The 13,814-nt window shown below is 34.7% G+C and overlaps 1 protein-coding gene across 2 annotated transcripts in view; it reads left to right on the forward strand.

Moving 5' to 3' along the window:
- The window catches only part of LOC148956895 (uncharacterized), a 36,686-nt gene that overhangs the window by 10,145 nt on the left and 12,727 nt on the right, over nucleotides 1-13,814 (forward strand). For both annotated transcript variants that reach the window (XM_089096686.1, XM_089096695.1), the window contains exons 3-6: nucleotides 2,514-2,682; nucleotides 5,356-5,478; nucleotides 7,363-7,482; nucleotides 11,344-11,472. In XM_089096686.1, coding sequence (XP_088952812.1) covers nucleotides 2,514-2,682; nucleotides 5,356-5,478; nucleotides 7,363-7,482; nucleotides 11,344-11,472 — 541 coding nt within the window. The remainder of the gene's footprint in view (nucleotides 1-2,513; nucleotides 2,683-5,355; nucleotides 5,479-7,362; nucleotides 7,483-11,343; nucleotides 11,473-13,814) is intronic.

Below are 13,814 nucleotides of genomic sequence, written 5' to 3' on the forward strand. Positions count from 1 at the left end.
AATATATTATTATGCATAGTTTATCATAATAATAATGTATATCTTTATTTGTATTTGGCAGTTCCATCCTCATTTTCTAGTTGAAAAATTTGCAAATCTAAATTTTAGATGTACAATAAAATCTTTTACCGTTTTTAGTCACATCTTTTCATCAAACTCTCCTCTTATTGTTTTCACGAATACCGAAAACAATGAAACATTATTTAAAATATCCTGTGCCTACGTTTGTTCCTTTGTTTGGATGAGTGAGGCCCCAACTATTACATTTTTCGGTAGGTCGGAGGGGGGGGGGGTATTAGGCGATTATTTTGTCTTGATATATTTACAAAACCGAAGGAAGAGGTTAAAAAGGAATTTTCTTGTCTCAAATTGGCCCAAATGACTCCTACCTTGATTAAATAGTAATTTTGGATCCTTTCATGTTTTGACTCTTTCCCATATAAACACACCTTCTTATTCCACTTTAAGGGTTTCACCTGTGTATTTTACCATAGAAAATTGTATTGGAGCTCAAATATTTCCCTGCAATAAGAGCAAAAAGCTTAATTTTTCACCTACATTAAATTCATTCATTTTCATTTGCACTTAACTCCAACGATCGATATGTATTGGGACTAGAACACACGTTTTAACCTTATTATTTGTGCTGGCTGTCTTTTTTTAAATATTGTATATCAAACATCTTGCGCGCTATACACTATGAGAATGATTTTTTCCCATGAGTTATATTTTTCATCAGTTTTTTTTCCTTCCACCTGCTCTTACTATGGGACAAGGTAACTCATTCTGTGGAAAAGAGGTTAAGTATGCGATTTTTTGGGAAACAGTTAAAAAAAATCTATCTTATAATGTGTGATACCACACCTATATCACACAAATATAATGTTCAACCAGTGGAAGAGGAATCAAAATAAGGGAAAATTATTATACGGCTTTTATGTTTCAGTGTTTGAAAGGATATTTCGTATCAATTTCCTATGCTCCTCTGCATGCGGAGGGATTATCCCTATGGGGGAATTTGATATCAAGAAAATGAAACTGATTTTCTGTATATTCAAAACAGTTTATGTTTTGATTTTCTAATCCTTTTTGGGTTTTAGTTCTTTGCTATGTGTCTTCCTGATTTTCTTATGGCACTTTTGCTTGCCTTTCTGATCTGGTCAAAACGATAACTATGATGGCAGTTTCTTTTTTCCTTGTGCTCCTTAGGTCAAACTGCAAAGGTTATTTCTTCAGGCTTTCTAAGCAAATGTGAAAATTTTTGGTAAATGACGTCTTCGTAAAAATCTAATAAACTGGCTTAATCCAGAGTTTGCATGTTAAGGATAAACTGTCGGCTAATAAAAAAAATAAAAATGCAATGATCTCTATCCTCCTCCCCCTGGATAATTTTAGAATTATCCTAGAATTTGTTCTAGAATATCCTAGAATTTATCGTAGAATAAAATTCCTAGAATTTGAATTTGTAAAAGGTTATTCAATTGAAGTACATTTTATAAGCTCATCAATTAAATGGAAACAGGAATTTTTCTATGTTCAGTAATTATATATTTAATTGACTTCACAACTATCAGTTCAACGCCCCAACCCTTTGACCATTTGCTAATAGTCATAGACTGTATATTTGGATTTTGCATTGCATTTATCTGCTTAGCATAAAAAAAATCAGTTGTCCCTTTACTTCCGCCCCAAATTTTGATATATGCCACAATATTCCTTAGACTTTATATAGGATTGAAAGACAAAATTATATTAAATAATAAAAATATTAATAAATAATAATAGAAATATAATTATAGCCTATAGGATAGGAAAGCAAAAAATGTCTTGTTTTTAGAGGTTATTATGTATTATAATAACCTCTATCTTATATATAGAGGTTATATAAGGTAATATAGAGGTCCTATATATTATATTATATTTTTATGTAACTTAATCAGTTACATAAAAATAACTGATCAGCCAATCACCTGTGAGAAGAAAGAAAATGTGACAGCAGTCAGAACACGTGATTTTTAAAGCTTATAATTTATTTGAAGCAGTTGGAACTTGATTACATCATATATAGAAATAATAACCGATCTGCAATCGGGAAAAATGATTTTTAAAGCTCATAAATATTTGGATACAATCGGAATTTAATTATGTTATATATTAAAATTTTAACTGATCAACCAATCAGCAGCAAAAAAGTGATTTTCCAAAGCTCACAAGCCGTTGAAGCAGTCGGAACTTGATCATATTACATGAAATGGCGCATTTGTTAAAAAAAATGGCGCATTTTATAGTAAATGGCGCACTTACATTAGCCAACTGATTGATTTTCATTACACAAGTGAAATTAACAGCTTTTCAAGTATGTAGAAATGCAACAGGTACACGGCTGCAATTACCGTCTGACTTTTCAGTTGTATTATAATAAATTTTTAGTTATTCGTGAATCAAATTTGGTAGAACCTGCCATCTTCGTTTGTTGTGTTTTTTTCGTTGTCGTCTTTTTTTTTTTTTTTTAGTTATCGTTTAAGTGTTCTAAGGACTTTACCTCAGCTTCAGGTATTGGATGATGTGCAAGTGCAAAAGCATGAACTTCAAGAAGCTTTTGCTAAGGGCAAGGAGCTGAAATTGCCCGATGAGGACAGTGACGAAAATTCTCCCCCCTCCCAAGCGAAGCCAAATCAAGAGGTAAACCTAAATTGACTAATTTACTGAATTGTTCATTTTTAATGATTTCAACTATTATGCTATTAAGGGATGTATTTTAGAACTATGTTCTTAACATAGGTACTTAAAACATGTATTTGAAGGTACTGCCGTGCAGTGATTATATGACTTCATAATTGATGGACGTGAGGTATAACCTCTTTGTGACAATTGCTTTTAAGTGTATGCTGGTAGTCTATGCGCAAGTACGGGCAGTATTTCTTTTAAGTCATCTATTTGTTCTAAACTGGGAATAAATAAACAAAAACAAGTTTTTCCAGCTCAATGTAAGGAGCGAAGTTAAAACTTTAGACGAACAGAAATTATTCAGTCTATGAGGGATGCCCCTTTCTCAACCCTTGCTCTTTACGCTAATGTCTTAAAGTTGTTTTTAAATAACTCTCATTAAAATTTAGCGGCCTTTGCATTTCTGTTGTCTTGTCGTTCCGTTTTCTGTTAGTTATCGTTTAAGTGTTCTATGGACTTTACCTCAGCTTCCTCAAGTATGGAGCAACATTTAAAATTAAAACAAACATAAATTATTCTGCATACGAGGGGGGCTTCCCCTTCCTCAACCCTGGCTCTTTACGCTAAAGTCTTAAATTTCTTTAAAAGTACTTGTCAGTCAAATTCAACGGCCCTTGTGTTTGAGCAGTCTTTCATAAAAAATTGTAACAAATAGTCAAACTTTAGCGTTAAGAGCGAGGGCTGAAGAAGGAGCAGCTTTTTCATATACAAAATTTTTCTGTTAGTTTTGAGTTTTAACGTTGCTCCTTACTTTCAGTTAAAAAAACTTGTTTTTTTTAATTTAATTTCTGACCGTTTTTCAAATCATGCCAGAAATCCACCCCCCTCTCCCCGTGTAATATTTCCCTTGGGAAATTTCCCCCCGAATTTATCCTCCCTATGGAAAGTATTCCCCATAGAAAATACCCCCCCTCCCTCCAAAAAAAAGTTCTTATGTTTTGCAATAACAAATACTGTATGTGAACAATATGCAAATTACGTAACATATAGCCCTTTCTTTAGAGACTATGGAGGGTCATGTCATCCCCAAAGGCGTAGTTGTTGGATATTTCAACTATGCTGAACAAAATGACAATCTAAAATTTTTTATCGGATATCTTTGGGGGAAAAAGGGGCGTGGGAGGAGGGCTAGTTGCCCTCCAATCTTTTCCTTCACTTGAAAAAGGTACTAGGACTTTTGATTTCCGTCCAAACGAGTCCTTTCTCGATATTCTAGAATCACTTTTTTGATGCGATCCCCCCGAAAAAACAACAACAAAAAAACAAAACAAACTAATTAACAAATGAACACGCATCCGGTAAAAAAAAATGCACAATTTGGCATTTTCTTTTATATATGACCTTGAAACCTTTATAGCAGGGTTCTCTGATAGCCGAATATGTAATTCTCTTGGCTTTTTGGGGCTTTACCCAATTTTTTGAAAATAGGGTAAATTCTATCAGGTTTGTAACTTTTGATGGTTAGCATTAAACTTAATGGATTTTATATATTTAGAATCAGCATGAAAATCTAATTCTTTTGATCCATATATTTTTACCAAAATTCTGTTTCTTAGAGTTTCGGTTACTACTAAGCCGAGTCGCTACTTTCCTACAGTTCGTTCCCACAAACTATTTGACAGTGGAGTACTCAGTATGAATTCTGTTTCATTTAATTGTTTTAATCTAATGCTGGAAAGTGAGACCACATGATATCCGAGTCCCATCATTTTTTAACGAGATCTTCCTTTAGTCTAGTAATTTACTAAATATAGTCTTTTTGGCAAATATTTGAAGCATTCGCTCTTAATTATTTTTCCTGGCGAAAAGAAGTTAGTCATGAAAAAGGCAACCTGAATGGGACGAAAAATTTAACATAAAACCTTTGCTAAAGAGTCTATTATAAAGGAAAATGTTTCAAAAAACTGATAATGTGATCTACTTAAAGCACATATTAAGTGACAGATTAAAATAATTGATTCAGATGAAATGGATTCACAAAAAGTAGATTCTTATTGCGTGCAAGGTGAATCATAGTATACAGTCGTAAACGAAAAAGTGTACTTTACATTTCCAAAATTTTATTGGATAAGAGTAAAAAGGTTCATTTGTGCGAAGATTGGGAGAGTATTTTTAGTGTAAAAAAAATGTATAGAAACATCTCTCCCCCCACCCTCAAGACAAAAGGAGCAGAAATAAAATCAAACAGTACGTGGTAACGAACTGTAAGTAAGGAGCGCTGAAACTCTGAAAAACGGATGTATATATATAAATCCCGAAACTCTGAAACTATGAAACGTAAAACGAACAGAAATTAAAATAAATAATCACACGAAAATCAATATATAGGATACTACTATGCGTGTAAAAATGAATCATAAAATAACTAGAAATTGACTGAATAATCAAGGAAAACTATAGGTTGCATAACACTGAAAAAGCTGACTTGCATAGCTAATTGAATCAAAGCAGAGAAAAAGGAATTTTGAACATTCACAGTAACATATAATATATATATATATATATATATATATATATATATATATATATATATATATATATATATATATATATATATATGGATAATCTTTTACTCTTATCTTTATTGATCTGTTTTTTGTTGACATTATGTTTTTTTTCCTAATTTAGCTAGATATTCCAGAAGAAGTTCAAGTAACGCCTAAGAATGATGCTGCTCGAGTTTTAATTGATGCAGATAATTCTAAAGAAATATTGTTGCAAAGTTCGACTGTTTCGATATCAACAACACAGGTGAGTTCTATCTCTCTCCCCCCCCTGTCTCTTTTTTTCTCTCTCTCCTTCTCCCTCGCTCTCTGTTACCCTCTTCAGGTCCTTTTCTCTTTGCACGTTTCTCTATTCCTCTATTTTTCACTTCACTTCATTTCTACGTTTCTCTATTCCTCGTTGTTTTTTTCATTTGCCTGAATATCTCATGTGTTTTTTGTTAAGATAGCACAATATTTATATCGGAATATCTGATTTTTGGATTGCTAAGAGATGTAAAATAATTCTAAACCATATCTATTTCTATAGCTCTTTTAAAATAGGCGCTGAATTCTTTTTTCGAAGAAGTATGTTGTTCTAAGTTATCGCTTTCAAAATTAAGCTTCCGGGAAGCGGTTTAGTTTCTCAACACCCTATAAGTAGCTCGACAAATATTACGATAGACATTGATAGCGTTGGAATAATCCAGATAATTTTTAAATATCTAGAGTTGAAAGAAGTGCTCTTATGCATATCACCGTATAAAATTAAGGATAATAAGGAATAGTAATTCAAATAAGGACTTATAAAATCTTCTGCTATTCCATAGAAGCTCCACACACCTAGCTGATTTGATCTCTTTAGTGGTTAAAATTCAGAGTTTATTTTAATATTTCAGATTAAGATAATTGAACTTCTTTCTAATAGTTATATTTTATGTGTTAGGCCTAATCCTAATAAAAGACATATCAGGTATATCAAGCTTCTGTCATCTGGGCCTTTATATACCTTGAGAAGTGTTTGAGAATATATGCCTCAGAAGACTCCTGGACATACATTGGTAGGAGAAGGCCACAAATACAGAAGCTCGTCAACGAACTGGTCAGACTCTTATTGCCGATCTCCTGAAGCGAAGGAGATGGACCTATCTTGGTCACGTCCTTTGAATGCCTGAGGACTGACTTCCAAGAACTGTATACGAGTGGCGCCCAGAGAGGAGGCGTAGAAGAGGTCGACCGAAACAACATACCCTGAGACGACAGTACGACCGAGACCTAGGGAGAGCAGAGTTGTCGCCCCGACCGCAATTTGAGGACGTCACTGCCGCAGCTCCTCTCCGAGACGTCTGGCGAGGCTTTGTAGACCCCCTATGTGCCACAATTGACCCTGGAGGAACTAAGGTCTAAGGTAAGGTGTCATCTGAGCCACCTATGGTTTGTGTCTAAATAGCGGGTGGCAAGCCAAGATGGCCAACTAGGATCCAATTAAGATATCCAGCATTCTGAAAATACGGCGCATTGTGAGATATTTTGTAGTTAGTGAAGTTCAAGATGACAAATTTTTTTTGGTAATTTACATGTTATACATGTTTGAAATAATGGCCGCAGCACATAAAAATACGCCATGGAAAAGGAATAATTAATATAAAAATATAGTAATATAGTAATTGTAGTAATAATATATAATAATTATATATATGGTAATGCATAGTATATATATATATATATATATTATATTTTGTGGATACTTAATATATAGTATATTATCATATATATAGTAGTATTGTATATATTAGTTTATAGCATATAGTAAATAAAGTATATAGTAGTATAGTATATAGTAATTAATATAGAAATATGGACAACCATGAACTGTGTTTTCGGTTGTTTGATATCAAAATCTAATACTCCGTCTTATGGTTTCAGATAGTTTGGCAACTAGATTTTGAATGCTGTTACCTAGGTTTAGCCAAAGCATACACTGGGCCTTTATTAGTAGGGTATGTGTAAATTGTGTATATTAGCTAACTTTCACAACTGTCATTTTATGTATTTTTTTTTTAACTATGTTAAAAATATACTTTTTGACCTAATAAAAGGTACAAGTTTTACATTTTAGTATGTGTATCATAAATCGGCCTCATTATTTCAGTCGGATATTTCCAGAGACGCCCAAGAGTCTTTAAAAATCGATTCCATACGCCTGACAAATGATATAACTCCCAAGGAGACATTGCCACAGGTTTCGACCATGTTCATCTCCCCTGGCCAGGTGAGTTGCCTCTCTCTTTACCTATCATATTCTCTGTCACTCTATCATGCGATCTTTCCTTCTTTTTCTCTCTTTATTTTTCTCTACCTCTCTGTCTCTATTTTAATTTCTCTCTCTCTCTCTCTCTCTCTCTCTCTCTCTCTCTCTCTCTCTCTCTCTCTCTCTCTCTCTGTATTCCCCCTTCCTCTCTTTTTTCTCTATTCACTATAAACTCGTGGATATTTAGGGTAATAAAAGTGTTTTTAGGAAAGGGACTGTTAACGGTGACATGTAGGGACATGAGAGAATATGATGGACTCATCCGAATTCTTTAAATGGATATGAATGGGAGGATTGAATTAAATTATTTCGCCAGGGAACTTTTTGAAAAATATTTAGAACTACAATGTTTATTTAAATCCAAACTTTAGCTATAAAATATTAAGAGACTGATCATTCGAACCTACATTTAAATTCTTAACATCAATTTGGGTAGCACAAGATGCTGCGGAAAAGTAAATGCCGTTATGGCAATTATATGCCAACCCCCTCCAAGAAAATTGGGATTAATAGAACATCAGTGCAGTAATCCTTAAGCATACACGAATTTAAATGTCTAGTTTTGTTCTTGGGTAGCATAAGATATCCGGCCTCAGCAAACTAGCATTCTTGGTAATTTTCTGCAGCAAACCATCATTTAGCTACAATAGCGCCACAGTGCCAGTGGGTGCCGGCGATAGTTAGTCCTTTCCCAATTGTCAGAAAGTGTTCATACTAACTCTCTGTTTATGAAGACATACTTCCATTCGATGGTATATTCGACTACATATAAACTATCTGTACAAAGTAATGTTTTTCTTCATTGACTGAATCACATATTTTCTCACCAGATGTTAAGAAGAAGAGCTTGTAAAAGTACCTATTGAGGAGGAGGGGTAGTTTGAAGTATGAAAAAGTGTATTGAGAGGAAATTTTCCAACTTAATTGAATTTTACTTAATGGCAAGATGTCTCTTATCTCATTATGAATTTTTTTACTACTTAACAACTGTTTGTCATCGACGGCTAAATAAACACTGATTTTATTTCAAGAAATCCAGATGAGTTATCTCAGGAGTCGCCTTCATCTCTCGCTCTCAGTTCTTTACTAATTTCAGCCAAAGGTGAGGCACTGAAGATGCCTTGGAGCGTGTTACTGGAGATATTGGTGACGTTTGAAGTTCCACATACCTTACTACCTTACTTTTAATGAAAGGGGGATACACCCTCTGTCCCCCACCCCATCTCTAAGATATAGCTTGGAAGATTGTACCTGTTTGGCTGCTGCATTAGATATGGGTAGGAACTGAAATCTGTTGTGTCAAATGGAATGCAGCTGCTGGTTAAGCGCTTTTGTTGTTTTCTAGAATTTTCAAATTGCAGAAGTAAGCATGGGGAAAACATGGCAAGTGAGTAATTTTTTCCAAAAATATTTGTCTCCTCCTCTTTGTATCACTCAAAATTGTCGATGGCTCGGCTGTTCTGAGTGAACTTAATGTACAAGGGGTATTTACTTCTCATTTCGCAAATGTCAGAAAAAATTGCTACTTTAGTAAGCTCTCGATTTCTAAACCTTATTTAAATTCGTATATTGGTCAAGCATGCTTAAAGTTGACAGCCTCGGAGCAAGTTTCTGAGGCTGATTAATAGGTTTGGTCAATAGACTAGAAGGTTCAGCGTCTTATGATCCTGATTGCATACGCACCAATGTAGTGGTTTTCATTCTTTCTTCAGTTATATCTCCCGTGACGACTTGTAAATTTATCTTTCGAGAAAGGAATTTTTCCCAGGTTACTTAAGCGACCTTGAATGATTGTTTTGATAAAGATGGACCTTGGAGTGATTCAGCTAATTATCTGTATATATCTTTATTGTCTGTTTTAAGCAAACTTTTGGAAAGGCTATGCTTTCCCCTCTGCCTTATTTTAGAAGTAAAGATTTTTTTCGGGATTTTTCGTTTGGCCTCTGAGCAAAGCACTCAACTGAGCATGCTTGTGTTACACTTTTAAATCTCCTCAATTTGCTTTTGATTCTGGTCTGATTTCTGCTGCTACGGTATGTTGAAAACCTTCTGATTCCTTGACCCAACAAATTCTGCTCTTTAAGTTTTCCCATGATGTTATAAGAGGGAATGCTAGTGCATGGTTTGGTTCTGATTCGTCTCGAAGGGTAATTTCCATTGGTTCTTTGCTCGCTGTCTCAGGTTGAGTTTAGAGTCCCACGAGGCTCAGTTTTAGGGCCGTTCTGTTCTTGATTTATGTTAATGATTTAGTTTTTTTTTGCGATTATAAACCAAAAACAAACAGTTTGTTTTCGTCCAGGTCATCCCGAATCTTTCTTGGCCCACAATTATAGATCTACATCAACTGGTGACGGCATTCTGTTTGCCTTTGCTGACAGTACCCTGGGTTCTGGTGTTAGAACGGAGCCCGATATATGCGACTCTATTGCTAATTGCCTGGCAATAAGTATCATTAAGTCAAGCTTCCTGATTTTCTTGCGAATTACTCAGGACTGCCCCCAACTTGTTGAAATTCATCTTTCATGGGGTTCTCTTGGTAGACCTAGTGATTTTAATGTTTTACTCCTGTTATTTTTCTTGATGGGAATCTCTCCTTTGGGTATTATATTAGTTGAATTAAAATAAAGATACCGAGGAATTTCGGAGTTCTTAGAAAGCTCAAACATATTTTCCTGTGTCAATTATAAAAATTTAGCTTTATATTTTAATTCCGCCTCTCGTCTCTGATTGCCCCTTTGTATTAATGCCAACATTTCCCCCCTTGTAATACAACTCTCAAGGGTAAATGGACAAGCAAGGTAACTTATCCTTGAAGCAAGTAGTTCTATTAATAACCTGGCTCTTGATTTGAATTCACTTTATATTGGTTCGTGTTTGTCTTTCGTTCTTCTTCAATTACACCGTGATGTTCCTGCGGCCTTAAAACTGTATCATCTCTTGTCTCTCACCGTTGTTCAAGTTATCTTCGTAATCATGATAATGCTCGGATTATATTCAGTCTTATCAGTCAGATCAGATTTCAAACCGCCAGTCGTCAGCCTGCCTGGAATCCTTTACATGGATTGACTAGAAAGTGTCACTCGTTGGGTTTATTTATAATAATTGTAAAAACATATTTACACCTGGAAAATTAATTTTTATTTGTCTACTTCTATTGTTTTTTATCGCGCGGTTGATGTATTTAATGTTTAATTTTAAATGTCTTATTTTTGATGGATTGATAAAGCCTTAGCTATCTTATTTTCTTCTCATCTTATTGATGTATTTAATGTTTGATTTTAAATGTCTTTTTTATGATGGATTGATAAAGCCTTAGCTATCTTATTTTCTTCTTTTCTTATTCTTATGCTATTCTTATTCTTGTTCTTCTGTTATCTTTTCTTATTCCTGAGATATTGCATCCATGTCCTTTTCACAATGTGAACTATTTTGATTTAGTTCAATTGTAGTACCACTAATGGGCCAGGAAGTTTAAACGTAATACTCTCTGCAGCTCCTGACATGTACAATAGTAGTTCTCTTCAGACTGTTTAGTATTTTCCTTTAAAAAGCTGTTCAAAATTTGCAATGGGTTCACATTCAGCGTACAGATGGACAGCATTAAATATGACTGCTTTGTTATGATGAGCTCGTCAACCTTGACATGCATAGAGTAAACTCACTCGTTTGGCTTGCTGATAGTCCCTGCTAGGCAGTATTTTTGGGGATTTTCGTTGCAGTGACTCTGGATATTGGCAACACCGTGTTGTTTGTAGCTTTACACAGTTTTTCACGGTTTTTTACCTACTGCAATAAATTAGTGACTGTTTTGCATCTTATTAGGTCCGTTCAAAACGTCTTCAAGAACCAGAAGAGCTGAAAAGTCGCCCACAGAATACGATTCCTGACGAAGGTGTGCCCTTGCGAAAATCAAGCTCGCCTTCGAAATCCAAGAATTTACAAATAGCTCAAGTAAGTTTTATTCACTCTTATAATATTTTGGCTTCTTTTCTCTTTGCAATTTTGAAAACTCCTTGGCCTGAGCTCAATATCATGATTTGCACATAAAGCCGTTTGTCTCTAGTAGGACATGTTAAAATTTGGAAAGGAAAATTTATCCACCGATCTTAGAAGATAGGATCTCGTGTATCTGCACTTGATAGTTTCTGGGGTATTAAGTCGAATTCTTTTGGTAGCCTAATAGTGCTGGATTTGACATTTGGTCGAATGGGATTAGCCTCACAGAAGTAAAATTATTTGCCATTACCATACATCCATTTTATACATTTGCCATTATGTTCCATCATATCTGCGAAAACTATCATATCTTCTTTCAAATAGGATTAAATCGTAAGGACTATGAATATTGAGTGACAGTGACTATTGGCAGGTTTTATTCGCAAAATTATCCCCACCTTACTCTCAAACAACCTGTTTTTTTTTCTAACCAAAATGATTCTGGTCTGTTTGTGAAATTAAAAGCTGGTTGATTGAACTTGCGACTGAACAGCTCAATCCTGAGAATGGCTGGAGTATAAATCTGTGTACAACTGTTCATATGTACAACTGATCATTCATGTAATTTCACGAATATTTCAATGGTAACATTAACAATCGTTTCTTCTAAAACGAGCGTTTGTATTTTAGCTCGCTTAATGCATTATCTGCAAGCTTATATTTTTTGTGTCAAACCACGTGCATAGATACCTTTGAGTGTTTTATTGATTGGGTATTTTTGTTATTTATTTTACATCCGTGCTTGTGCTACTGGTGATCAGGCCTTTTCTGGTTCATTCGATCGTTTTTTTTGTATAACCATTCAATTTTGTCATTCTATTTTGGCTCCTTTTGTATTTTGAACATTAGTTCACTTTATATTATTGATGCTATTAGTTTCGTTTGTCTCTGTTTTTTTTTTTTTTTTTTTTTTTTTTTTTTTTTAATATTATTTTAGGATTTGATTTATCTAGCTCCATGTATTTTTTCAGGGTAGAACACTCCATTATTTGCAAGTGTGTTTTCCGTAATTTTTGGGAAAACTGCACAGAAAATATTTTTTGACAATACGTGAGACAAATTTCAGTCTTCCATTGCATCATTGTCCCTGATACTTGTTCTCGCATTCTGTCATTTATTCAAAAGCATAGTTGAGTATAGGTTCGACATTATGGATGGATACAACATCTTTTTTTCCTGTTAGAGAGGATGGGTAAGGATTTAGGATCTTATTAGAAGTAATATTTTATATCCTCTTAAAATATTTTTAAATAATAAAATCATAGGCAGGGCGTATTTTTTAAGCGTATGTTAGGCTTTGATAATAAGTTTAATGGGTTAGTGCTGAAAGAGGATATAGGAATAAAGTGTATGAGACAGAGTAGGTTGATTAGTATGGTTATATATTGAGAAAGGGTTTCATCGATAGATGATAATAGGTTAGTTAAAGAAGCGTTTTTAATGATGTTTCAAGATAGGAGGATGGATTCTTTGCCAAATTAAGTGAAGAATGTATTAGACCGTGCAGGGCTAGGTAATTGCTGGAACGAGGGAAAAGGGATAGGAGGGATGGTAGGGACTGTATCTAGGTTAGTTACTACTAGGCTAGAGTCTCAGGAAGTTCAGGCTTGGCAAGCTGAGAAGGCCACCTCGCCGTCCTTTGGGCTATATGCGGAGGTCGAGGAGAACAGGGGTGAAGAAATTTATTTAAAATTGGGATTGGCTAGAGAAGATTTGAAATGGGTAATGTATGTAAGGGGAAATTTTATGCCTCTTGGAGTACGTAGGAAATATTTAGGGAGGGCTAGATTGAGGAATGGTCCTTACAGTTGTCCTATGTGTGGAAAGATCGATGAGTCTTTGCATCATTGTTTAGGGGAGTTGAGGGAGTTGCGCTTGGAAATATTTGGTAGGGAGGTCGGGGGGAGAGATTGGATTTTGGAAATTTTGAGAAGTAGGACTTACTTAAATATAAATAATATTGGAAAGTTCCTCCGGGTAGGTATGAGGTATCGTGATGATTTTCTTAAATAATCAATTTTAGTGTCTTTTCACTGAATCATTTCGTATGCAAGGACTTATTGCAGAAACTTCGGAAGGGGCTAATTCGATGGGAAACTGAAAGCTATAGTGCCACCACCATCCCCCTCCTAAGTCCTTGGGGCAAGTTGTGTAAGTTATACAAGTCTCCCATTATTTACATGTAGTATCTATTGTTTGGAAAGAGGGGTAGGTTTGATCTTTTACCAAAAAGGCCAAGGGAATTCAGGCAAAGCTTTCATGGAATTTTGAGGGGAGTGTTGAACCAAATCAAAGAA

This window comes from Artemia sp. Qi Xiang Cuo, chromosome 1, assembly GCF_049724085.1.
Source record: "Artemia sp. Qi Xiang Cuo chromosome 1, ASM4972408v1, whole genome shotgun sequence".
NCBI lineage: Eukaryota > Metazoa > Arthropoda > Branchiopoda > Anostraca > Artemiidae > Artemia > Artemia sp. Qi Xiang Cuo.